This window comes from Stegostoma tigrinum, chromosome 10, assembly GCF_030684315.1.
Source record: "Stegostoma tigrinum isolate sSteTig4 chromosome 10, sSteTig4.hap1, whole genome shotgun sequence".
In the NCBI taxonomy this organism is placed as follows: domain Eukaryota; kingdom Metazoa; phylum Chordata; class Chondrichthyes; order Orectolobiformes; family Stegostomatidae; genus Stegostoma; species Stegostoma tigrinum.
Genome location: NC_081363.1, coordinates 94,055,239 through 94,080,991, shown reverse-complemented (window position 1 = coordinate 94,080,991; position 25,753 = coordinate 94,055,239). Strand labels below are relative to the sequence as shown.

At 40.1% G+C, this 25,753-nt stretch overlaps 2 protein-coding genes across 3 annotated transcripts in view; both read right to left on the bottom strand.

Moving 5' to 3' along the window:
* Nucleotides 1–2,102: 2,102 nt before the first annotated feature.
* On the bottom strand, nucleotides 2,103–8,004 carry LOC132210080 (ral guanine nucleotide dissociation stimulator-like 1). 2 transcript variants are annotated; one of them, XM_059649403.1, is made up of 4 exons: nucleotides 7,887–8,004; nucleotides 7,451–7,565; nucleotides 5,184–5,298; nucleotides 2,103–2,384 (listed from the first exon to the last, which is right to left on the bottom strand). In XM_059649403.1, the coding sequence occupies exons 1-3, from the start codon at nucleotides 7,902–7,904 to the stop codon at nucleotides 5,186–5,188; spliced, it is 246 nt and encodes an 81-aa protein (XP_059505386.1). In that variant the 5' UTR covers nucleotides 7,905–8,004; the 3' UTR covers nucleotides 2,103–2,384; nucleotides 5,184–5,185. The 2 variants fall into 2 exon arrangements, with proteins under 2 accessions (XP_059505386.1, XP_059505385.1); XM_059649402.1 differs by having other exon boundaries at nucleotides 7,891–7,997.
* A 4,454-nt stretch (nucleotides 8,005–12,458) lies between these two features.
* LOC132210078 (ral guanine nucleotide dissociation stimulator-like 1) overlaps nucleotides 12,459–25,753 on the bottom strand; it is a 30,839-nt gene continuing 17,544 nt past the window's right edge. The window contains exons 8-14 of the mRNA XM_059649400.1: nucleotides 24,830–25,045; nucleotides 22,718–22,821; nucleotides 21,854–21,932; nucleotides 19,239–19,325; nucleotides 18,645–18,677; nucleotides 14,962–15,021; nucleotides 12,459–12,568 (exon numbers count right to left, since the gene is read on the bottom strand). Coding sequence (XP_059505383.1) covers nucleotides 15,013–15,021; nucleotides 18,645–18,677; nucleotides 19,239–19,325; nucleotides 21,854–21,932; nucleotides 22,718–22,821; nucleotides 24,830–25,045 — 528 coding nt within the window. The 3' untranslated portion in view covers nucleotides 12,459–12,568; nucleotides 14,962–15,012. The remainder of the gene's footprint in view (nucleotides 12,569–14,961; nucleotides 15,022–18,644; nucleotides 18,678–19,238; nucleotides 19,326–21,853; nucleotides 21,933–22,717; nucleotides 22,822–24,829; nucleotides 25,046–25,753) is intronic.

Sequence of the window (25,753 nt, the reverse complement as noted above, 5' to 3'; positions counted from 1 at the left end):
AGCCTGGCATGGTCAGGTGTCAAAACTCAAACTGGAGGCTCGGTGCCAGCGCGAACTGGGTTAAAATGACTGACATTCTGAACTTTACATTTATATTTTAAAATTTATTCCTATGATCTATCATGGTGATTTTTAAAAATTTACTGTTCTTACTTATTCCTCTGATCTATAATCCTGGAACTTTTCTTTCTTTATTTTTCTAATTGTCTTCCTGACCAAGAATTTGCACTTAGGAATCTTAACCTGGGTACTTCTGGACCTGAAATGGCCCAGTACGTGGCATTTGAGTATTTGTGACAATAAAGCTACTTCTCAGATTCAGTTCTAACATGGCACCTTATATTTGGGGACTATGGCCTCTGGTCCTATAGTCGCCCATGAAGGGAATATCCTTTCAACATTCACCCTGTCAAGCCTCTTAAGAATCCTGTACGATTCACTGAAATCACATCCTCATTTTTTAAAAAGTTCCAGACAGTAGTGTCCCAATCTGTTTAGCCTTTGCTCATAAGGTCATCCCAACACATTGGAGATCATCTAGTGACCCTTCTTTGTGCTGCCTCCAGTAAAATGATATCTTTTAAATAAGGGAGGAAAAACTGCTGACCTAGTCCAAATGTGGTCCCACCAGCACACCTCCCTCATCTTACATTCCATCCCCTTAAAATAAGGGCCAATATTCGATTAGTCTTCATGTTTACCTGCTGCATCTGTGTGCTAGCTTCCTGTGTTTTGTGCACAAGGAACTCAATTACCTTTGTTGCAAATTTCTGTTTTTTTTTCATTTGAATAAAACAACTCCTTTATTCGTCTTTCCAAAAATACTAAATTTGCATTTTCCCACATTATACTCCATTTGCTTTTCGTCTACTCAAATAGCAATATTTCATTGTGAACTGTTTGTATCTGTCTCGCAACCCGCCTTTCTACTTATTTTTATGTTTTCCGCATATTTGGCCCAAGTACTCCATTGCTCCAAGTTATTTATATTTGTTGTAAACAGTTGCCGTCCCCAGTACTGATCCCTGTGAAACTCCACTGGTCACAGGTCACCAAGTTGAAAAAGAACATCTAATTCCTGCTCACTGCTTCCGAGCTGTTAGCCAATTCTCCATCCATGTCAACTTATCACCTCCAACACCATGGTTTTTATGGTAAGGCTTAACCTTTTGTGAGGGACCTTGTTGAACGCCTGCTCGAAGTCCAAATACAACACGTACTGGTTCCTCCCTAACTGCTCAGTTCAGCATTCTTCAAAAAACTAATAGTCAGACATGATTTCTCTTTCATGGAGTCATGATGACTCTGTTTAATTAGATTATTGCTTTCCAAATGCACTGTTATTATTTTCTTAATGATTGATCCCAACACCTTTTCAACAATAAATGTTTGGCCTAAAGTTACCTGCCTTTTGCCTCCCTCTCTTTTTGAATAGGGGTGTCACATTGGCAGTTTTCCAGATACTTTCCCAGAATCCAAAGATGAGGAAAACTACAACAGTACACCCACTATTCCTGGAGCTATCTCTTTTATCTGTCCCACCAATGCTTGTGCCAGCACGAGTTGCCCCACAGCACTGATGTGACAGTCACTGCAAACACCATTATACAACAGTCTTGCACAGAAATTCTTTGAAAGTGCATCAAGGCCAATGTGGCCTTTGCACTGAAGCTTGCATTTTGCAAATGGCACGGGGTCAGTGATGCAAGTGAGTGGACGGATGTCAGAGGCCATTTTTAATGGAGGCACCTTTCCCACATATTGCAAACAAAGTGTTCCAATCCTGGCAGAGCCATTATTTGTTCAACCAGTTTCTCCATCAGCTGCCCCCCTGATAGAGATTTCCTGTGTGGTGCCAAGGTACCTGCCTTGCTCTCTAGGATTATGGCTGTCAATTGCCCCAGATACATGGTTCGTGGAGGTGAGCTCTCAACACAAATTGCTGATAGGAGTTTATATTTAGTGAAGCAGCACTAATTAGATATGAAGTATACTCCATCAGCCCAGAATTTGTCTTCTCCTTCAAAAGAATGAAACAAAAGATTGCAATTTAAGTTTTTTTAATTTAAAACAAATGTAAGAACATTGAAAACATTTCCTGAACACTATTTTTAGAAACGAAACTTAGACAAAGAACTCAGATGATTTCCTCTTCTGTCTGTGGCTGGTATTGTTGGCATAGCCTCGATGTTGAACCATTTTAGTTTTAAAGTGTTTATGTGTAAATGTCTAATTAGTGAATCCTATGTCGAGCACCAAGCGATTTACAGGAGGAGAAGGAAAAAAAATACATACGACCTCTCAAAAATCAGGCGGTGACCTCCCTAAAGACCTTCCTCACCAGAGCTCATTGATTGAGATTGGGAAGGAGGCTCGAACATTGCCTGTGGAAGAAAGAAATGCCAGAAATGTTAAAGTGCTTGTTGTTCCTGGTGTTAATTTATACATAGTGCAACTGTGAATCTGACAGAGTCTCAAATATTGTTAAAAATTCCTGATATTTTGCTACTTTGAATGGATTTTTGTTTTGGATCCATTTGAAAAGTGAATATACATAACCAACGCTGTCCTGCATGTGAGATGTGGTTGCATGAAGGTGAAAAGGTCAATGAATGAGTTTCAGATTAGGCTGTTAACCAATGAGACCCACTTGAAACAATGACAGGTCTGAGTAATGGAACATAAGCAGATAAACTAGGAACAACAAGTGTCTTACAGTATTCATGTCTGAGGTGATCTGGTCCCCTGTGCATCTTTTAAATACCTTTTATCCCCAAAATGGTTTGCACTTTACAAATATATATTCTCTTACACACACGCGCACATCTCACAATATAACCATTCAAAATAAATTCATTATAAAGCTGAGCACTAATTAAAGTCTCAAACAAGTGCAATACCACTGGCAATAATAAACAATGCTGTTATTTCTTGCAGTTGCAGTCAGTTAAAAACATTTCAGTGGGTTTTTAATCCAGAATTAGTTAAAACCACTGGAAACAAAAGGTTGGCTGGAGACTTTAAAGGCCGAGCCAAACAGTCCAGCTGAAGTACTCATCACCGCACCTAATGGTCTGGATAAATGGTTAGTTTGTTAGTTTCTTTTTCCCTGAGATGGTATGCACTTTACAGATATATCCTCTCATACACACACTCCCTCACTCTTACACTCTGACAGTTTCATTCACAGTCTCACACTTACACACACTTCTCACTCAGCCTGTTATAGTCACTCACACACACTCAGTCAGTCTGACTCACACTTCACACAGCCTCACTCACACTCAGTTTCACTCACAAATAATTGACTCATTCACACACATGGACTGACTCACTTCCCACACACTCTCACACAGTCTCATTCACACTCAGTCTCACACAGTATGACAAGCACAATTTCACACACTCTCACTCATATAGTGTCACGCTGACTTTGCAGTTTTACTCACACAACCTCACAGTCTCACGCACACACATCAGTCTCATACACAGCCTCACTCTGACTTTTTCACTCACACATGGTCTCAGTCTCACACATACAGTCCCATACTGACTTTGCACAGTCTCATTCTCATTTCACACAGACTCACACACGTAGTTTGACTCCCTCCCACACAGACACTCACATTGTGTCACACGCACAAACTCAGGCTCAATCACACACAGTCTCAATCTTGACTCTCACACACCAACTCAGTCTCACTCACACAGGCTGTCTCTGACACCTTAGTCAGTCTCATTTTGAGTGCGCAGTCTCACTCGCACGCAGCCTCACCCAGAGGTTCACACACACAGTATTGCCTGACTTCCCACAATTTCAGTCTCACACACATAGTCTCACTCATACACAATCTCACTGAGTTCACAGTCTCAGTCACACATGGTCTTGTTCAAACTCACTCAATTACACATGCTCTCTCACTCATACATTCTCACACAATCTTATTCAGAGTCCCACCCACACACAGCCCCACCCACACACAGCCCCACTCAGACTCTCTCACTCACACACACACATTCTTAGTCACACACATGGTCTCACTCTCACAAATGCATGGTCTCATTCACATACAAATCCCTAGTCTCTCTCTCTCTCTCAATCTAACTCTGACTCTCTCTCTCACAGTCTCACTCACACAGATGGTCTCACTCACGCACATGCTTTCACTCACAGTCTCACGGACTTCATACAGTCCCACTCTCTCACAACGAAACTCTCAGTATCACTCATGCACAGTCTCATACTGACTGTCATTCAGTCTGACTCACACACGGTCTTACTCTAACTTCACACAGTCTCACTCTGACACATCAGCTCACTCTGACTCGCACTCACACGGTCTCACTAATGCATACCGTCTCACTCTGACTTTCCAGTCTCACACACTCACTCACACACAGTTTCACTCACTCTCACTGACTTGGCGCTCACTCACACACATGGTTTGACTGGTACTCTCACAATCTCACTCACATAATCTCACTCTCACACACTTGGTCTCACTCACGTAACCCGTATAATAATTTTATATTAAATTTCTGTAAAATTGAACATTAAGTTAAAAACAGTTAATGTCTCAAACAAGTGCAATATCACTGGCAGTAATAAACAACTCTATTATTTCTTGTAGTTACCCTTTGTTGAAGTCATATCAATGGCATTCTCTCCAAATTAGTTTAAACCACTGGAGAAATAAAAATATTGAAGGCAGGAATGGAGTGCTGAAAAGTTTAAAGGCCAAACCAAGCACTTCAGTTGAAGTATTCATCATCCTGCCATTGGCTGAACAAATGGCTGGTTTGCTTTTTAACCAAACAACCATTGAGGAACCCAGGCAACTTCAAACACAATTGGTCAACAAGATTGATACGTAAAAGATTCTTTTTCTCATCCAACCAATTGATACATGACTGTGATGTTCATAGAAGACAGGTGGCAGGGTTCAATTCTCCAGCCTTCCAGAAAAAATAGCTGATGTACAAGATGTTTGAAAAGGACAAACAAGCACTGGACTCAAAACTTAATGTTAAGCAATTGTCTGAAGTCAAGACACTCTATCCAAATTGTCCAATAATTTAAAGTAGAAAACTGCCAAAGTAATTTATTCATATATTGCAGGGTTTTTGATACTAAGCAGAGATTTTAGATCCAACAGAGTCCCATGAAACATTATGTTCCTTACAGCTAAAACTTGCATAGACATGAAGATCTTCTTTCGGTGAATCTCAGGATGAAGTCGTGATTCACTTTCTTGTTCATTGCGTAATACAGGATGGCATCGGCCGGAAGTATGAGCACTGAAAAAGCAGAGGGAAAGCACATTATTATTCACGTGTGTTTTCATCATATTAATTGTGCACAGGTCGAACTGCTTCCTGGGTACGGAAATATCAATGGCTGGGAGGAACAGAACGAATGTACTGCAAGGATTCAGAATGTATTACAAAACACAAGAGAAAATCTTGAGAGTTATACCATCCTTAGGTAAACTCAATAACTGAAAACCATTATATCTGAGACCCATTCTCAGGATGAGCATTGTTGGTCAAGACTAAAATCCATTTCAAACCCCTCATTGTCCAATGGCACATGCCTTCTTCATGGCAGTTTGTACAATTGAGTGGTTTTATTAGGCCATATATGAGGCTGTGAAGAGTCAGCATACAGTAGCCCAGGTAAAGATGTCAGATTTTCCCTACTACAGAACAATGCAAAACCCCAACTGATTCACGAATGACCCAGCAGCTACATGGTCACTTCTGCTGATACCAGCATCAAACAGAAAAAGGTGCAGTGTGATCAATGCGAAAACTCTGAGAAAAGCTATCCTCTCCTTCAGCATTAGATTGGAATCTTGAAACTAACACCACTGAGGGCACCTAAATCAAACACGAGTTAGTGACACAGCCTATGACCATTTTCTGAGGGCAATGATGGACGCAGAATAAATTCCAGCTTTGTCAGTGAGGCTTGCATCCAGGGGATTGATTTTTCTTTACTTTGAAAACTGACAGGGATAGCATGCTGCAAAGGCATTGGGACACTTCATTTTCAGAAGGCATTCTGCTTAACACAGCCTGGATGGCACGTTTTAAACCACAGCAGAATTAAACCCATGAGTCCTCGTTTCTACTTTTCACCAGGAAATGGAGGGGGGAGGGTTGCTACAGATTAGCAACTTGGCAGCAGTGACCCCACCCATATTTCTGGTCTCTCAGCCACGGGCGAAAAGAGGGGAAGAACAGATTAATTTCAGCAACAGAAAACAGTTATTTTGGAATAACCAGTTAAAATAAGAATGAACAAAGCAATGTGAGTAATTCAGGATTTAATGCCACAACCAACTCCTATGTGCATCCTTCACTCAATATTTGAGTAGCTTTGAAAAAGGGCTACTGGACTCGAAACACTAACCCTGATTTCTCTCTACAAGTGCTGTGATACCTGCTGTGCTTTTCCAGCAGTTTCTGATTTCCAGCATTTGCGGTTCTTTGTTGTTTTTTGGCTTTGGGGAATCAGATGGAATAATTTGTTTTTATTAGGTGCAGATATTAGTTGTTTATTGGCTTTATATTCCTCAGAGTTGAATCCTGCTGAACACAGTTGGATATGTTCAATTGTACAGATTTAGATATGTTCAGCTTTTTGGTGAAATCAGAAGAAAATATCAATTCCCTTGCAGTGGTTATGCCATTCAGAATATGAGTTGCTGTTCTTGCAACCTTCGGGTGGCATCATTGTGGCACTGCAGGAGGCCCATGATGGACATGTCATGTAAAGAATGGGAGGGGGAGTTGAAATGCTTTGCAACTGAGAGGTGCAGTTGTTTACTGCGAACCGAGCGGAGGTGTTCTGCAAAGCGGTCCCCGAGCCTCCGCTTGGTTTCCCCAATGTAGAGGAAGCCACATCGGGGACATTGGATACAGTATACCACCCGAATCAATGTGGACTTCACCAGCTTCGAAATCTCCCTTTCCCCCACCGCATCCCAAAACCAGCCCAGTTCGTCCCCTCCCCTCACTGCATCCCAGAACCAGCCCAGCCTGTCTCTGCCTCCCTAACCTGTTCTTACTCTCACCCATCCCTTCCTCCCACCGCAAGCCACACCTCCATTTCCCACCTACGAACCTCATCCCACCTCCTTCACCTGTCCGTCTTCTCTGGACTGACCTATCCCCTCCCTACCTCCCTACCTATACTCTCCTCTCCACCTATCTTCTTTTCTCTCCATCTTCGGTCCGCCTCCCCCCTCTCCCTGTGTATTCCAGAACCATCACCCCATCCCCGTCTCTTATGAAGGGTCTAGGCCCAAAACGTCAGCTCTTGTGCTCCTGAGATGCTGCTTGGCCTGCTGTGTTGATCCAGCTCCACACTTTATTATCTTGGATTCTCCAGCATCTGCAGTTCCCATTATCTCTAACTTAAATTGAAGCAATTTTCACTGCTCACCTTTATTTGATTCAATGATCTGTGCGAGATCAAAGTCCTGAGTCGGCTCGGGTTCAAATTTGAGCACGGTCATGGCTTTGTTGAAAATTTCGGAAACCCGATCTTGATTAGTCACCTAATTAAAACAATATTCACTTTTCATTAATGCATTAGACACACACACACACACACACACACACACACACACACACACACACACACACACACACACACACACACACACACACACACACACACACACACACACACACACACACACACACACACACACACAACACACACAAACACACACACACACGAAATATGTAAAGCCTCAATTTCCAAAGGGCTTATAAACATAGCTGTTTTCACCCAGAAGACTAATTGGAACATTACACCGAAATCTGTAAAAGTTACATTAATAAAATAATAACTGAAAGGACAGTTATTGTTAAACCTGCCGTCGATGCTCCATAACGCATAAACTGTGAACAGTAAAGTTTGGAATTTGATTGGAAACAGAGCCCAAAGCTCAAGTTTACCCATACAGTCAGTTTGAAGCAAGTAACTCGTTACGAAACTCATAATTTAAATAAGCCAATTCCAACCCCTCCCACCCAAAACCCCCATACCATTTGCCTGCTTTTAACATTTATTGTCATTACAGCAAATGGCTCAATGTTGTTTATGAAGTCTGACGTTTCCTAATGCTGTGCTTATTCGTTTAAAATGATTCATAAAATTGTTTTCGCAGTTTGGGACATTTAGCAATTTGCGATTCAAAGACAGTGCAAAAAAATAATATTCAATCAATTGTAAACTGTGCAGGAATAATATTTGATAGGCAGGACATTGAAAAGACCAAGTTTTGGGCAATTGTCTGCTTTTGTTTAATTCTATGTTAAATTTGGAGATTACTTTTCTCAACTCAAGTTTGATCAATGACCTGGAAATTGAAATAAACTAGAAAATGTGCTGTTTCTTCTGGAGAACTGCAATGTTTTCTGATTGAGTAGACTCATACTTAATTCTGCTTTAATTCCGCTATAGTTCATGGCTAAAAAAAAGACTTTTGCCACCCAGTCAAAAGCAAAGACCGTAATAAATATATTAATGAACAACAAATCTGAAAAATATAACAGAAGTTGTGGAATTAACTTCCTGAGGAAATGGCAGATGTAGGCACAATTACAATGTTTAAAAGACATTTGGATAAGTACATAAACAGGAAAAGTTTGGAGGGATACTTTGTTCCATATATCTCTACAATTCTGTAAGTGATCGAGTCAAAAATTACACAACTAGAGATTACATTAACTACATTCTTTTTCTGAAGAAGGGTCTAGGCCCAAAACATCAGCTTTCCTGCTCCTCCGACGCTGCTTGGCCTGCTGTGTTCATCCAGCTCGACACCTTGTTATTTTTCATTAACTAACATCCCCTAAAGTGATCTTTTTTGAATAACCAATACCTTTTCCACTCTGTATGCTCACACTGTAAATGATTAATCACTGACTTTAGTGATTAGTTGGTAATACACTGGATTTTCTATGTTCGATGAAGTGCCACACAAGTGTGCAAGCAAAATTGAAGCCTGTGGAATGAAACGGGCAGTGGCAGTATAGACACAAAATTGGGTCAGGATGAGAATACAGAATCATGAAGAACAGTCATTTGCTCAGGCTACTAAAGTAAATGAGGGAAACTGTTTACTGGTCCTGCTGACAATATGTACCAAGGTCAAAATCGAAGGTCATTGGTGGGGAGAAAAAGCAAAAACAAAAAAGAATCCTGCTTTTTCCAAGCCGCAATATCTGAATAGGTGGGTAAAGCAGATTAAATTACTTTCATAAGACGACTGAATAATTACATGGAGCAAAATTTGCAGGGCAGGGCTAAAAAGGGCAATGGCGGTGGTGGTAGGGGAGGAGGGTGGCAAATTTAGCTACTTCTTACTGAGATTTAACACAGACACAATTAGCCAAAGTTTTTTTTTGCTTTGTAATAACATTCCATGATTCTCCAGCTGGCCTCTCATGACTGTGTTAGTTGGCAAAAATTTGTTGCACTTTCATCAGGAGACATTTTCGTCATTTTGGTTGAGAATTTTGTTTTCTGTATTTCATAGATGTTCAATTTAAATAGGCTGTTTGCCATTTGCTTATCCAAATTCTGCCTCAGATCTTAGGCTGGTTCTGCCCCATCTCCAACTCACTTACAAGCTAACAAATATTCTCTTTACCAGAGGAAAGAGGCACTGTTTGTTTAACAATATTTCGGTACCAGAAACAATTTCCCACACATTACCCTGTCATCTGTGGTGCCACAGTCAAAGAGACTGATCCTTTGAAGGAAAATAAATGATCAAACAAAACAATCGATGTGCCTTCCAATTTGGCCAACATTCCTTCGGCTTTCCTGAACTAGCCAGTAGGCAATTATTCTATTTTGGATTGCTCTCTTCTCTAACCCGTTTTTGATGTGCTTTCTTCCATGCACCAAGCTTTTAAATTTCACAAATTTCCAAAGTCAGGAAAGAAATATTCAATGGCTCTGCTAATATTACTCGATTAGTTGACAGATGGACCAAAGTGCCTGTGGTCAGCTAACTGAAGATCTGGTACCTCCTTGCCGATTTATTGTACAGTTAATGGTGCACATTAATTCGTGATATTTCCTCTTCAATAGTTATCAGCCAGTCCCCAAAATGGGGCAACAGAGTGCTGCACCTTGCCATGTACACTTAAAGGAGAAATGCAAGGAAAATGTGTTCAGGCCTAAAACCTAAACATTGTTAGTGCATTACAAAACAGTATCAAAATGATGGTCAAAACTCTCATAGAGCAAAAAAGGCTTCAGCAATGTGGAAAATACACACTGAATATGACTGCATGGCAACAAATAATTGCGATAAAAATTCCTCTTGTGATACTGGCAGAGAGCAATGGCAATTATTTGGACCGAGCATGACGACAGCAAACAGTCCAGGGACTTACCAAAATAGTTTTGAATTCTTGTGCTCTGTCCTCCTCTGATCTGACTCGGATGAGGCAGCTTTTCTCATTCTGGCGGTTGTCCCTCCAACGTGTTACACACCAGCAGCTGCCCAAACCTGCGTGCCTACGAGACTTGGCTCTGTCATAATTTGGTTTTGCTGGTGCACCACCGTTGGATAAACCTCCAGAGGAGGCCGTATCCACGGATTTTAATGACTGTGGAATAATTATTTTGTTTAAGAAGATGTTTGTCAATTGTTGCGTATTAGATACTTCCCCCTTTCCAGTTATATTTATTATTACACAAAATATGCTCTCCTACTGCCCACAAAGGTGAAGGCATTCTGCGCAGGACAGCTTAATTGCAAGAACATGATGTTGTACATGAATTCTTGGTCGTTGCTGTCTTGTGTAATTTTTTACTTGCAGTTCTTTCCTCTACCAGTAAAGATCACTTCTGAGGAATTATACTCCTGTTTGTGTTTACTAGCTGTCAGTCAACATCAACAATTCAGTACTTAGCATGCCCATAAATTACCAATTGTTTCCTTCAGCCCAATAACATTGTGGTCATTTCACTTGACCATGTAAACTGGTGCTTCAATTCTAAGTTTGTCAGATAAACCCTTTGGGGTTTCAGTTTGCACTCAGTATGTGAACATGTTTACATAAATATTTATTTGCCCACTTCACCCTGCTACGCACAGAAATCTTGAATCCAACGACACTGTTTGAAGTTAAAACACATTTATGAATTGTGGGTGACTGCGAATGAGCCAACCAGTGCATTGTGCAGGTCAGAATGTGTGCGGCACAGCACCACTGGCAGAAAGAAAGACAGACAGCAACAGCAAACCACATACAGCTGAGAACTAAAGAAACCAGAAGTGAAATCATCCAAGTCACTCCAGCTCTCAGTTTATGATTAATATACAGGAAGTCACAACACTGAACAGGAGAATCCATAAAAAGGAAAAGGGTATTTTGAAACAAAAAAACCCACTCCAAAACACCTAAATGTGACCTAATAATACTGCCCAATTCTTAGGGGAATACATTATGAAAATACCCCTGGGACAAGTCCTAGACATATTCTATAAACAATAACCATAACACAACTTTGATAATCTCCCAAGATACAATGGTCTGCAGCAGAGAACGCACTAACCAACAGCTCAAAGCCCAAATATTGATGAAAAACAAAACGTGCAGTCACGAGGACTCCATGCAGAGAGCTGCATTACTGTGTTGCAATTGCTGGATCAAGACCTATCCAACATACTCTAAATACTGTTTGTGTGGACTGTGCGCTTCAAGCTGCGACAGATGTACCCCATGCACTAAAATTTACTGTGTAGAAATTAAACATGCTGTGAATAATTAAAGATGAAATATTTTGGCTATTAGTATAAATTCATACAAAATATCTAAGCAAAACAAAGCCAACAGCACAACTCAAACAAAAACAAAAAAATCAGCTCTCACTTCGTGAGCGAATAATACCTTTTCTGGAATCAAATGCTTCAGTAACCAGCACAAAGGTTGAATTTTGATGGGAATTACACAGCTGTCTTGCCTTCATTCTGAAAGCAAGTAACCCAACTTTGGCAAGTGGGACCTGGGATGGAAAATTGCTGGCAGCAGCCAGTTATGAAGATGCTTGGTGGAACGGCATTCACATTAAGGATTTCAGTCTGGCTGAAACATCAAAATGGCTATTCGGCTAATAGCTCTTAAAAGAAAGGCGAAGGAGATTGGCCAGGCAGCCATCCAGCTCCAGTGGCTGGGACGGTATCACTGAGTACCCTTGTATCCTCTTGACTGCCAAAGTGTAGTCAGGATAATAGACGGCAGGAAGGCAGAAGAAAGGAAGGAAAGAAAGAAGAAAAGAAGTGTCTGGATATTATTAGACAAACCAGAGTCTCTGAGAACAACATATTTTACATGATGAGCGCCTCACTGTCTCACCGTTTCCGGTGTTTTTTGCGAAGTGCTCGGCTCTTCCATTTCCAAGTGGCTGGAATAGGATAAAATGCTGGCTGCGGTAATGCTGTCGTCTGAATCCTCATTCTGAAGGGATGCTCGCTGCTCAGAGCTTTTAGTTTGAGTGTTGTGGACTTTAACACCTCTCTTTGAAAACAGGCTGCACAAGGGAAAGGGGACACAACAAACATATGAAAATGTCATTGCATTCTAGACAAACTGTTTAAAAAAAATTAAACTAGAATGAAGGTATATTGATGTGAGTACCAGGAGTTTGATGTGCGCCACATTTGACCTGTGAGAAATTAATAGTGGCACACTCATACCAAGAGCTCGCATTACTAGTATTGAACATTGTTACATTGCCTCATAGTTAGGGAGTATATGAATAGGTTACAATGTTTGCATATTCCAATGGCACAAGAATCTGGACTTTTTGCAGTGTTTGTTCAACCTGCTATCAACCTCAATCTTATGAAAGGCAAAATGTGGATTTGAATACCCACAGGGTGGAAAATTTCCCCCAACCTGGCCACATGCTAATGTGTACATAATTTCTTCCTGAAAGCTGCAGTTTGTTAAAAATAAAATGTAAAACAAAGTAACACCATTGATAATTGATAGAAAACTGTACACAACACTTTGTCAGGTAGGACAGTGAACTCTGAATTTGGCCTTCAGTATATTGGTACTGCAAACGTTAGGATTTCTATTCAGCAATTTGCATTTATATTGCACGTTTAACAGAGAAAATTTTCCAAAACTCCCAAAAGAAGTACAGCGGACGGCATGATAAAATAATTCCCACACTGAAAATCCTGATTGTTGGTATATTAGGCATTAAATAGTACAGGAAACCTAAATCACATCCATGTCACATCCACACTCATGTAAAGAGAAGATATCCCAGGAAGTGAATAAGTGTTTCCCTTCTCTTTCTTGGTTTCTATATAACTATAGTCACATGTCATAGTCCAGATCACTGCAAGGCACAACACAGCAACAAGGCATGTTTTTTCTTCTCTGAAACTCTACACGGGTAGGTGGGGGAAAATCTGACTTTGCTGAGTTCTGGGCAGTCCTTGCCTATTGAACAGAAATATAAGATAATATCCCCAACTCAGGAAAATGACCAAAAACAATAACTTTGAAGTCTTTACACATGTATGCACAACAGCACAAACACATACTTTCATGTCAACTTCTACATGGAAATATATTTGAGTTTTATAGACAATAGGTGCTGGAGTAGGCCATTCGGCCCTTTGAGCCAGCACCACCATTCATTATGATCATGGCTGATCATCCACAATCAGTATCCTGTTCCTGCCTTATCCCCATAACCCTTGATTCCACTATCTTTAAGAGCTCTGTTTATCTCTTTCTTGAAAGCATCCAGAGAGTTGGCCTCCACTGCCTTCTGGGGCAGAGCATTCCATATATCCATCGCTCTCTGTGTGAAGAAGTTTTTCCTCAACTCTGTTCTAAATGGCCTACCCCTTATTTTTAAACTGTGTCTTCTGGTCCTGGACTCACCCATCAGCGGAAACATGCTTCCTGCCTCCACAGTGTCCAATCCCTTAATAATCTTATACGTCTCAATCAGATCCCCTCTCATCCTTCTAAACTCAAGTGTATACAAGTCCAGTCACTCCAATCTTTCAACATATGATAGTCCCGCCATTCTGGGAATTGACCTTGTGAACCTACGCTGCATTCCCTCAATAGCAAGAATGTCCTTCCTCAAATTGGGAGACCAAAACTGCACACAATACTCCAGGTGGGGTCTCACCAGGGCCCTGTACAGCTGCAGAAGGACCTCTTTGCTCCTATACTCAATTCCTCTTGTGATGAAGGCCAGCATGCTATTAGCTTTCTTCATTACCTGCTGTACCTGCATGCTTGCTTTCATTGACTGATGTACAAGAACACCTAGATCTCGTTGTGCTTCCCCTTTCCCGAACTTGACTCCATTCAGATAGTAATTTTGAGGTGGAGCTTCAAATGTGAGAAGCATGGCTGATTATTTTTCAACAGAAGATATTTCTGCTGCCTGCTGACCCACAAAGTAGAACACAAATCTGATTTTTCACTCAAAATTGTTAAACATTGCTAGTTTTCATTATACAGGCCCACAAATATGCAAATTTAATTCACTGCAACACCATTTTTTGCTTACTCATCTCTCATAAACAAATTTATTCCGGTGAAATTTAGCCATGGTGCAGAAACTTCTCAGTGGATAAATGAGAATCGCTAGGCAATACCAAGCTCATCACAGGTCCACATTCTACAATCATGGTCATAGCAAAGAATCTCTATCAATCAGTCTACACTAGACACATGCACGAGGTGAGCATAACAGCACCGCTCCTTGCATTGTCTCAAATTACTCGACCAGTTCCTAAAAAATCTCACTCCAATGAAGCAATAATGACCACACATCAAATGTCTCTATTTGTCAAGGAACAGATGTACTTATCTTTCTGTCCATTCATCCAGGTAATAAAGGAAATATTGAGATATTTGCGGTGCTTAACATGGGATACTTACCAGCTGAGGCATTTAAACACACTCTTTTTGGGCTTTGGCGGTTTCTCGAGTTCAGAGGAGCTGCAGGGTGGCAAATAAACATTTTCAGACAAGGTTCATTTAAAAAGAATCAGATGCTTTTGTTCAATATTCTTATTATTAATGGCAAAATCAATCATTGACATAGAATTGAAATTGCAGAATGATAATTTTGTTTGCAAAAGGCACGTGTTTTCAGGCAGGAGAACACTGAACATTACTTTGACTAATGAGCGACAACAGTTCTCACTGTAGGCACATCGATCTTTTGTGCTTTATGAACAGCAGATCAAGACAATAAGAGTTCTGAAGAAATGTCACCAGACCCGAAAGTTAACTCTGCTTTCTTTCCACAGATGCTGCCAGACCTGCTGAATGTTTTCGGCAATTTCTCTTTGTGTTTTTGATTCCCAGCATCTACGGTTCTTTTGCGTAATTTTTTACCAAGACGATAACCCTCTCAGTCTTTTTGCAGAACACGTGGAATTGAACAAAATGGTCGAACTTCTACAGCAGGTACAGAAAAAATTAACAAGGACTGGGCTTGAAAAAAGTTAACTGGAAAACATGAGAATCAAACTTCCAGTGCCGAAGGTGATACAATAGGTTGTAAAGTTACACAGGAGTTTCTCTGGGCCTCATCCACACTGTCATGTGAATGTCAAGCAATGAAAGGTGGTCATGAATCAGTCACTTCAGGTGACTAAAACACCACATGCCACATCTCGGAGATAGTAAAATGAGGAGTATATCTCTTGACCAGACTTTCTGTTGCTGATATTTTCAGACAATCTGTCCGAAAATCAACCAAACTATCCCAGAGGCCCAAAAGAACTTTAAATGCAACATATGATTCATGCAAAGTGAATTTCGGTAACATTTTGTAATTACTGTTACAATAAATACCATGTTTGAAGTTGGCCCAATACTGACTGTGCCACTGATTGAATTGACGATAATGCCAGGTGCTTGCTGCACATGGTCATCCATAACCTGAGGATGGGCTTAATAGTGAGCTTTGTTTTTCAAAGCAGGAAGGTAAATTGATACATCAGGTACATTTTAAATAATTACTTCTGCCCACCAATTTATGAAGAAGCAAACTGTTTTCAAACAATGTAATTATTACAAAGCCCGCTCTGTCAAAACAAAAAATTAGTTTCAGTGATCTATAATCTGGTTCCTTCATCAACTCTGGTCCAGCAATGGCAAAGTGGTTTTTTTTCAGTTGGAGATTATTTTTGGTTGCATTATTAAAAATATACTGTGGCTATTTTGAGATGAGGGAATATGTTTTTAGGCAACCATTGAAAGATACTTTAAAATGCTGACCAATTGTGTGGGGTTATTGTTAATTTTATGTTAGTAATAGGATTATGTATTTGAAAAGAAATTGGAAGGAAATGAAACATTTCTCAAAACTGGTACAATTTACATCTGGATTTGTAGATGCACCCACAATAGGAGCTCTTGGACATGTTGCTAAAATTGGTCACTCATCAAGTTTTTTGCATTTTCCTGCAATCATTGGCTTAGTGGTAGTATACTCTGCACTATTATATACCAATAAAACACATTTTGATGCAACACAACAGAATTGATTCATTGAGCAACTGGCTTTATCCTCATGGGTCAGAATTCATTGTCAAAACTTTGAAAGCAAGGAAAAGAAAGACAATAAATAAACTGGCGGCTCACTAGCATTAAACAGCAAATATAACGAGAGAAGATTTCACACACAACCCTTAACTGTTTTACCTGCACACTCCTACAATACCAGTTACACACTCGCTATCCTCACTTAAGTATTGTTGCATAAAGAACAAGTCTAGAAAATTCTCGTTTGGACGAAGGGTGTATGATGAGCAAGCAAACTGCAGGGATTTGATACCCAAAATTATTTCATATTCCTGAAAGAACACAAATAAATAATGAGCTATTAAAGCAAGTTTAAACTGCTATAATTGCTCCTGCTAAATCCGAGTCCGTGGTATTTTGAACAGCATCAATAACTTTATTCAAAGTGCACAGTACATCATGTCACAAAAATATTTCTGCTTTGGAAATAAATGACACAAATGTGACTTTTCAAGGATAAATTTCTGTGCAGATTATCCAGGATGGTTTCAGGACACTAATTCCCAAAACAGTGCTTCAAAGACAGATTATTTTTAAACAATGATTCACGAAAGAACCGTAAGCTGATTTAGGGTGAAGACAAGAAATGTTATGAAAGATCATTCATCCAAGCAAAAGGAAGTCTGCCAAGTACAAAATAAGTGGCTGATCTATAGTAACTGATACCAAGACAGACGGTGAAAACATTGAGTTAATTTTTCAAAGTTGCACCACCATGAAATTGAATGGACCATGAGCAGCTTGAAGTTACTGGACTATTTTCTTTCAACCACAGTGGCTTCTTGGTTGAATCTTGTCACAATTTGACATGTAAGAAGGGGCAGGCCTCTCTAGGTCAAACTCTGACAACATGTTACTGCCAAGTTGTAAAGTGCCAGCCAGTTTTCAACAGGTCAGTGAAAAGAAACAATTCACTACATCCACATCCGCCACTACAAATGGTGGGCCATTTGACAGATTACATTCCAAGCTGGTGAATTGGAGTCACACAGCGTTGGATGCCTATTTTGCCACCCAGCTGATTTTACATCACATGGCCCAGTTTGGCAAATTCAGCATCAGCTGCTTCTGATCGGAACCTATTCTATTCATAGGGATCTCAGGTTACAGCTCTGGAAGCAAAAATTCATTGTTTGCCAGAAGGTCAAATTCCTCTCAAATGAATATTCTCAGGTTGCCTGCTGAATGTTTCAGCACAAGATGAAAATACAATCTGAGTGGGTTTCCTCTGGGTGCTCTGGTTTCCTCCCAAGGTCCAAAGATGTGCAAGATAGGTGGGCTGCCCATGCTAAATTGCCCGTAGTGCCCAGGGATATTTACGTTCAGTGGGTTAGACATGTGGAATGGGTCTGGGTGGGACCCTCTTCAGAGTGGCCCGAGGAACTTGTTGGGCCGCATGGCTTGTTTCCACACTATAGGGATTTGATGATACCCTCAACAGTAGCCATGACAACAGGGATGTTTGAGAATTTGGTATTACCAAATTCAGAAATATGGAGTAAAACATACTGCCCAGTCAGTGAGAATCCAAACAGTTGCACTCCCTCAATTTCTGACATCCCATGACGAAATGATGCCTCTCATATAAAGGAAAATACTAATATGGAGAGATTGTTTATCCAGTGTCTTCAATAATGAAACAGCTTCCATGACACTGAGATTAATTGAAAAACATCCTCATTCACATAACGCCTGGCATATCCTGTACGTGGCTCTCCCACATTGCTTCAAACTCTAAATATGCCGTTGTGTCCTTTCTGATCATCTAACTTTCTCTCAAATATATCTGTGCTCATCCTCTCAACGAGTCCTGGTAGCAGCAGCTTCTGCAATCTGGCTGCTCTGAGCAACAAAGCATCTCCTTAATTCTTTGTTGGATTTATTAGTGACCATATACATTTAGGATGCAGTTGTAGACTCCCCCTACACCCCCATCAAGCAAATAAAGCAGCACAAGGGTGAAAAGCATGCTTCTCCCCTTTCATACAATTCCAAACATTTTGCACAGTACAATTTTCATTACTAACTTTTTGTCTCTTGTCAAAGTTGATCAAGCCATTCTGTAAGAGATAGACAAGGACAAAGAAAATTAATTCAAATGTACAAAGGTCAAACAGTACTATAAGATCATGAAATTTAAAAGATCAGAAGTGAAATACAAGCTCTGTAAACTTGGTTCCATTTTAGTATATCGTCAAAGGCCAATCACAAATGATCTATCATACCACCAGGTCATATCTTGGACACTACATAGAGCCCTTTGCTCCAGTCAAGTAGATCAGTACCAAGCTGAAGATATTCTCAGCTGTTCAACTGCTCAATAGGCAGTGACATCCAGGTAACCAATTTACCTGTACAGAATAAAATTGATGTGCAATTTATCCAACCTTTTGTAAAACTAAACCCATATTCAATTAACTGCAAAGTGATTTGCATGTTCCTTTGTTTACAAATTGTTTGATTCGCAGCACAAAGCATCAAATTATTCTGATCGGGATTATTAATCAAACTCATTCGTTTTTTTATTGCTTTGATTCTCATCTACAAGCAGCTTGCAATGAAACCATAATAATAGCGCTCATCAGCAAATAAGGAATCCAAATCTTGTAAGAGAGACTTACTGAATGGTAATTCGGGAAAGCCGAATCCAGCGCTGAAAATTCTGTCAAGAAAGTTCCCAGGTACGGCACAATTCCCTGAACGATATCCTAGAAAAAGAGAGGTGAATTTGTTTAATCCATTGTGAACTCATTGTCCCATTTCTCAAAATTACTACTCCATGTCTTATTTATTCTCTTGATCATACAACTAAATCTATTGAGAATCAAAATTTAGGACTCAAAATTTTAGACAGTTATACAGTGGAATGCAAAGTTAGATCTATAAAGGCCAGGCAAGTTCAGCGTTTGATCCCTGATCTGTGAACTGGAAACCAAACTCAATATTTGTGTAACCTCATCATTTGGAGATTGGAAATTTTCTCCGTAATGTGCAATTTCACTTGAAGATAAAAACAATTTACCTCACCGAATCTCCAAAACTTTGTCTCAACAAGTTTAAACGTCATTTTTTTCTTAACTCAAGAATATAATTCTTCTCAATGTCTTTTCACTAGACACCTCTCTTACCCGAAGAAATAATTTAATGGTCTCAGACGGTGGGTTGGTTCAGAACCTAAGAGCCTAGGAGATACATCGAATTGACAAACTGGAGCCAAAATTAGGTTTGTGGCAGGAAGTAAATGTGATTTTTGAAGGGCTTTTCGGCAACTTGATGCTTTCATCCAGCAGCATACCACACGGTACAGTAATAGTTCTTACTGTGCGTACATTAATGTTGAAGACACGAAAGCTCCAAGTCTGAACAGCCAATTCACAGATTACACAAGAATTGGACGGTTGTAAACAGCAAAAACCTTCGTCTCTCGGGTTACACATATGGGCTGGTTAGAAGGCCTGAACAGAGGCAAATAGAATTCAATCCAGAAAAGTGTGAGGTGAAGCATTTTGGGGGTCTAATAAGTCAGGAGAATATATGTTCAATGAGATAATAAGGTGTGGAGCTGGATGAACACAGCAGGCCAGGCAGCTTCAGAGGAGCAGGAAAGTTGATGTTTTGGGTCTGGATGACAGAGGATCAGAAGGACCTTGGTGTGTGCATAAACATATTCTTGAAGGCAGGAGGACCTGTGGATAAGTTGGTAAAATATTGGATACTTGCCTGAATATAAGAGCAAAGGGGTAATGATGGAACTGTAAATAACAGTTGAGCCACAGCTGGAACAATGTGTGCCTTGAAACCTAGGCATTTTGCTACTTACGACCGCTCCAATTCTTGTGTCATCTGTGAACCTGCTGTTCATACTTGGAGCTTGAACATTAATGTACACACAGCAAGAACTATTGCGGTGCCCTGCTCCACTGCCAAAGCACATTTGTGTAAGATGCTGAAAGATTAGCAAACCATGCACTGTAATTCACTGCATAATCTGGGAGAAAGCTTTATGGAAGTTATACAACTGTCCAATCATGAACTCACATTTTCCCCTGTATACTTACAGAATTTTGCACCACAAAAACAATCATCATGCAGAGCACACATTTTTGATTATAAAAGCAAACCTACTCTTAGATTCAATCCAGATCAGAAAAATATGTTGAAATTCTGTACAGTGCACCAATCACAACACACAATAAACAAAGTGTGACAGCAGGGCAGTAGAAATTCTGGGGTAAACATCTGGAAAGCAATGTAAAGAGATAGTTCACTGCAACTAGAACGTTGAGCAGTTTGAAAAATGGAGTGTCTGTCAAACTGACAACATGTTAGCATGATTACTGCATTTCTCCCTCTTCAAATACCAGCTTAAAAATGCTTTAATTCCATCTAAGAATGATTTAGAGAATAAGAAAACTTTGACTATTTTCTGATCTGGACAACTAGTTTGGTAAAGTGGCACCAAAATATTTATATCTGACCAATTATTTTGTTATTTTGTCAAATTCAGGGGCAAAATGAGTGGACAAAGAGCATGATAAAAGGAGTGAGGAGGAATGGCTAGAAACTTGTCAGTTTTGGTCCAAGCTCGTTGAAACGAGACAGTTGATGTCTGAAATACTGAACAAACAAAGAGATGTGAATATCTCTCCATTCCGACGCAGCAAATAGTTCTTACTGCAGAGAACAATAAAAGGAAGACATGGTAATTGAGTAAAAACACTTATGGGAACCAGTTAAATCTCTTAATGTTTTGCCTTTGCTTTTATTAATTACAAGGCCCTTGAAGTGTACAAAGCAAAAGAAAAAGAAATTGGCAAATATCGCACTTTAGACATTGCTTCAGTTCAAATTTCCAAGATAATGAACACTGAGAAAGATAATCTATGAAGGCTGCATCACTGTATCATAGACATTGCTTCAGTTCAAATTTCCAAGATAATGAACACTGAGAAAGATAATCTATGAAGGCTGCATCACTGCATCATAACCAAATTAGATGTTGATTAAAATGTTAACTGCAATATCATCAGCAATTATAAGAATCATGACAAAACAATCTTGGAAGACTTGAGCCAAGCCAGACCACCTGGACTGCAATACATATACTCCTGTTGCAGTATTGATTTGCAGAATCTATATGCATTCAGTCACCAACTGAGTTCATTGCAGATATTTTACTAGAAACTATTGATCATGCCCTGAATATAGTCACACTGGGCCAAGTGCAACACCTTACCTCCATTCGCAGCTCTCTACTTGCTATAAAGTTATCTTCTTCATTGTTTGAAAGGTCTTCAAATGTTATCTTACTGCTCCTCGTCAAGAGAATGAGACAAATTACTCTTGACAGAATAGAGTCAAGATAACAAACAGCTGATACGGAATCTGACAAATAAGCAAGTAATACAAACAGTGAACGGCAGTGAGGCATTTTTACAGTAAGTATAGTTATTTTAACCAAATTGTTCAGAAATGTTTTGGCAATCTCTGGGGCGGGTAGAACTTGAACCCTGATTGTTTAAACCCAGGGATGGGGATACTGCCAGTGTGCCGCAAAAGCTCTTGAGTGCAGTAGTTTTGGTGAATCTCATTGCAGCAAGAGAGATTTCATTCCCAAGCTGCCTAAAAAAAACAACCATGATCAAATGGTCTGAGGCACACGAACATAAACTACAGGTGTGCACTTCAAAGTTATAGAGTGCTTTCTTGGGAGATTAAAATAATTGTTGTCTTTGTATTTTAGTATTCCACACAAACCTCTGGCTTCTATCAACCCATCACAGAATATCCACAGGAAACTGTGTTACGTTCCATCCGACAGCAGATCAGTTTTGGAACACGATAGTTAAATATTTCAAGTTGCCAAACAGTTTTCTTTTTCCACTTAAACAAATTAACTCTTCGCTCCTTCGTGAAAGAATGAAAGATTCTGCCAATTAGCCAATTGTTAGGATTGCACTGTAGTGCCTCTGGTAATCCTGTTAATGCACCGAGCATGTGAAGATCACTTGTTGAAGTAAACCTGGAGGTCAAACCTGCAATTTCCTACCTCATATTTATTAAATAAAAATTACATGGCTCTTTCTGAACAATGACTTACTTTGACACGGCTGCCCAAGTCTTCTTCAAATTGAACACACTATTTGATTGCAATGCAATGGTAATAGAATGCACTGACGAGAAATTCTGCAAAATCCGACATTCCTGTCAGAGAAAAAAAGCCGTGAGTTCTGTGGAAAAAGCAGTGACTCTCCATTACCCAACACCTCAGACTTTTAAAAAAGGTTCTATCAGAAAAATGTTAGCTGAGAAAATAACAGCATTCACAAACAAACTTTTTGAGGGAAAGAATTCCATGATTCTTGGCAACTCAAACCTTGATATTCATTTTGTATCCCTCTGAGACAACCTCTTCAGTTCACTTGCTGCCAGCCTGTGACTGGTTAGATATGATTACTGACACCAAAGGAGAGCATAAAATGAGTAGGATTGAGACATGGACATCTGAGTGGTAGAAGTGGCGAAGGTAGGGGGTGGAGGCGGGGTAATCATCTTTGTTATATCCATCACATTTAGCTCATAAATGAATGATAGGTTGTATTATCTGACAGAATAGGAGGGCAGGACCAGTCACGTGAGATACTCATTCGAGGGAAAACAGACAAATCAGGAAATTGGGTCTACTTTTATGAATCACTACGTTATTGATACTGAGTTAACTAATCTTACCGAGATTAGCAGCTGAATGTCCTTCATCTGTTTCCACCACCCCACCAACCTGTTGGAGGTAGGGAGAAAACTGGATCAAATCAAACCTCCCAGATGGGTGCTTTGGGGTGTGGTGGAGACGAGGAGGAAGCCTGCAAGTGTTTGTTATCAGGTCTCAAAGCCACTTCTGCTTGGGGAGGAAGGCCAGGGAGGGGCAGGGTGATCACACCATTTGGGATTTCTTTGGAGGTGCGTCAATTGGCATAATCATAAGTGCCTTATCTGATTAAGGCCAGCAGGTAGGTTCTCAAGCCTAGAGTCTTCCAGCTTCAGGGAAATAAAGCTGCTGCAGTAAAATGGAAGTAATGGAGGGCACTTCAACATGGAAGCCACTCCTTGTCAACTCTTGTAAAAACTCAAAATCAGAACTAGAAAGGTCAGCCAAGTGATCAAGTGATTCCTCTTCAGAATAGCCTTTGATAGCGCCAGTGGATATGTCAGCAACTCTTTCATCCATGTCTACGACTGGGTGTCAGCCTACATTCGGCTGAACTGCTCCATATTGTAAAACTGGAGACAGACTTTCAAATCCCCATCAAGGTCCCATTAATGCCTCAAGACTCTTAACGAGTCAAAACTGATGCAGGCAGTGTTGCCAAGACCCAAACCAGACTTCTCTAAATTAGCTGGCAACAGAATTATTGTGAACTTTCATTCCAAACCTTACTAATGAGTGAATATTTTGTGGTCACGTGTATATGGGAAAATAGATTGAAAGTACAGTTTTGTTGCAAAATCCAGTGCAATTTAGGATTACAAAATCAGTAAGAATCAATTACTTCCTTTACTTAATCAGTTAATTACTCAGTTCCTATCCTGATCCTTTCCAAATGTACGAGTGGGAATGCCACATGTTGGCGACAAGTACAAACCTGGTATCAGATCTGACAGCCCTTCCTCACTCTTTTCCCGATTGCTGACTAACATGCTGAGACAAATTCCTTTGGCAAACACATAGGAAACAGACAACCAGGCAAGTTACTGAAGGGCCATCATGTGGGCACACAGAATGCAGAACATTGAGAATAAAATGTACACTGTTTCATAAACTGACTACAGCTTGGAAGGGAGGCAAACAACACTATGTAATGCCCAATAGTAACTTCATTTTTGAGGGGCCATTAAAAATCTGAAATCAGTTTGCCTTTTTTGTCCACATAAATATTTTTGATCAGAAAAAAATACATTAATATTTCAATGCAACTGTAAACTGAGGCAAGAACTATTAGCAGCCAGCACTACAGAAATTATGAATGCTAGGATTTTCCATGAAGCATTCAACTCTTATTCAGAAAAGTATTCTGCTTGCCAAATCAAGAGGCTTTCAAACCTTGGACATATCAACACATAGTGTTAATGACTTGCTCTCTTCCACCATGGTTGTTTCATGCACTGTGGACTTTAACATGTCACAAAGGCTAAAAATCAATAAAGAATAGTGTACCTGGGCAACATCAATCCATTTCTCAATGATTTTAGCCGTCTGCCGTGGTTTCAGCTGTTGAGGTCTTAATATGGTGCTGGTGACACATTTTGTAACATTATTGAACTGTGTAATGGTGGCCTGGACGGTTGATACCAGATGCTGTTTTTCTTCCTTCCCTCGTTGAGACCAGATGGACCCTAAACATTGGCTGGGCACAAGTTTCCGAAAAAGATCCTGATCAAAAATAAAAAGGAAACAAAGGTTAAAGGTGTCAGTCGTGCCATGTTTTTAGCAATGAATGACAAACAAGATTTGTCCGTCCATGGGTACATTTGTCCTGCTAGTTTGCAATTGTACATTAAAACTACATGCTATATTGTCAACGACTGGCTACATAATACTCACATTGATGCACAAGGGCACATAGGCTATTCAGACAGATCAAAACCCTCGAATTTTCAGTCATCTGCTTCCTATTTGTAGGTTAGATTTAAAATCACTGGTTATCTCCACCCAACTCCGACTGTTGGCTCCACGCACACCATCAATGCACAGCTCTGCTGGCAATAGTCACTGCTACAGATGCTCAGCCCTGGTGGCCCACAGGCTAGACAGGCTGGGCATCAGTATAGCGGCCCTGCATCATGTCTACTTCTCGCACCAAGGCAGGTTGACAGAACACAATGACAGCCCGGCCCTCTGTTGGTTCAACAGATCTCAATGTCAACACTTCCCCACTGTTGGTTTCATGCTGAACACGAATATTGCCAAACGTCCAACCTTGTCAACTGGCCATTCAGATTGCATAATGTCCTTCTGTCTCCCTCTTCAAGATGAGCAACTCTCATCAACAATTATGCCCCAACAGTGAAAGTTAACACAACCGGCAAATAGTTCCTTCAGATCCCCGTAAACTCATTCAGAATGGAGAAATTCGTCAGT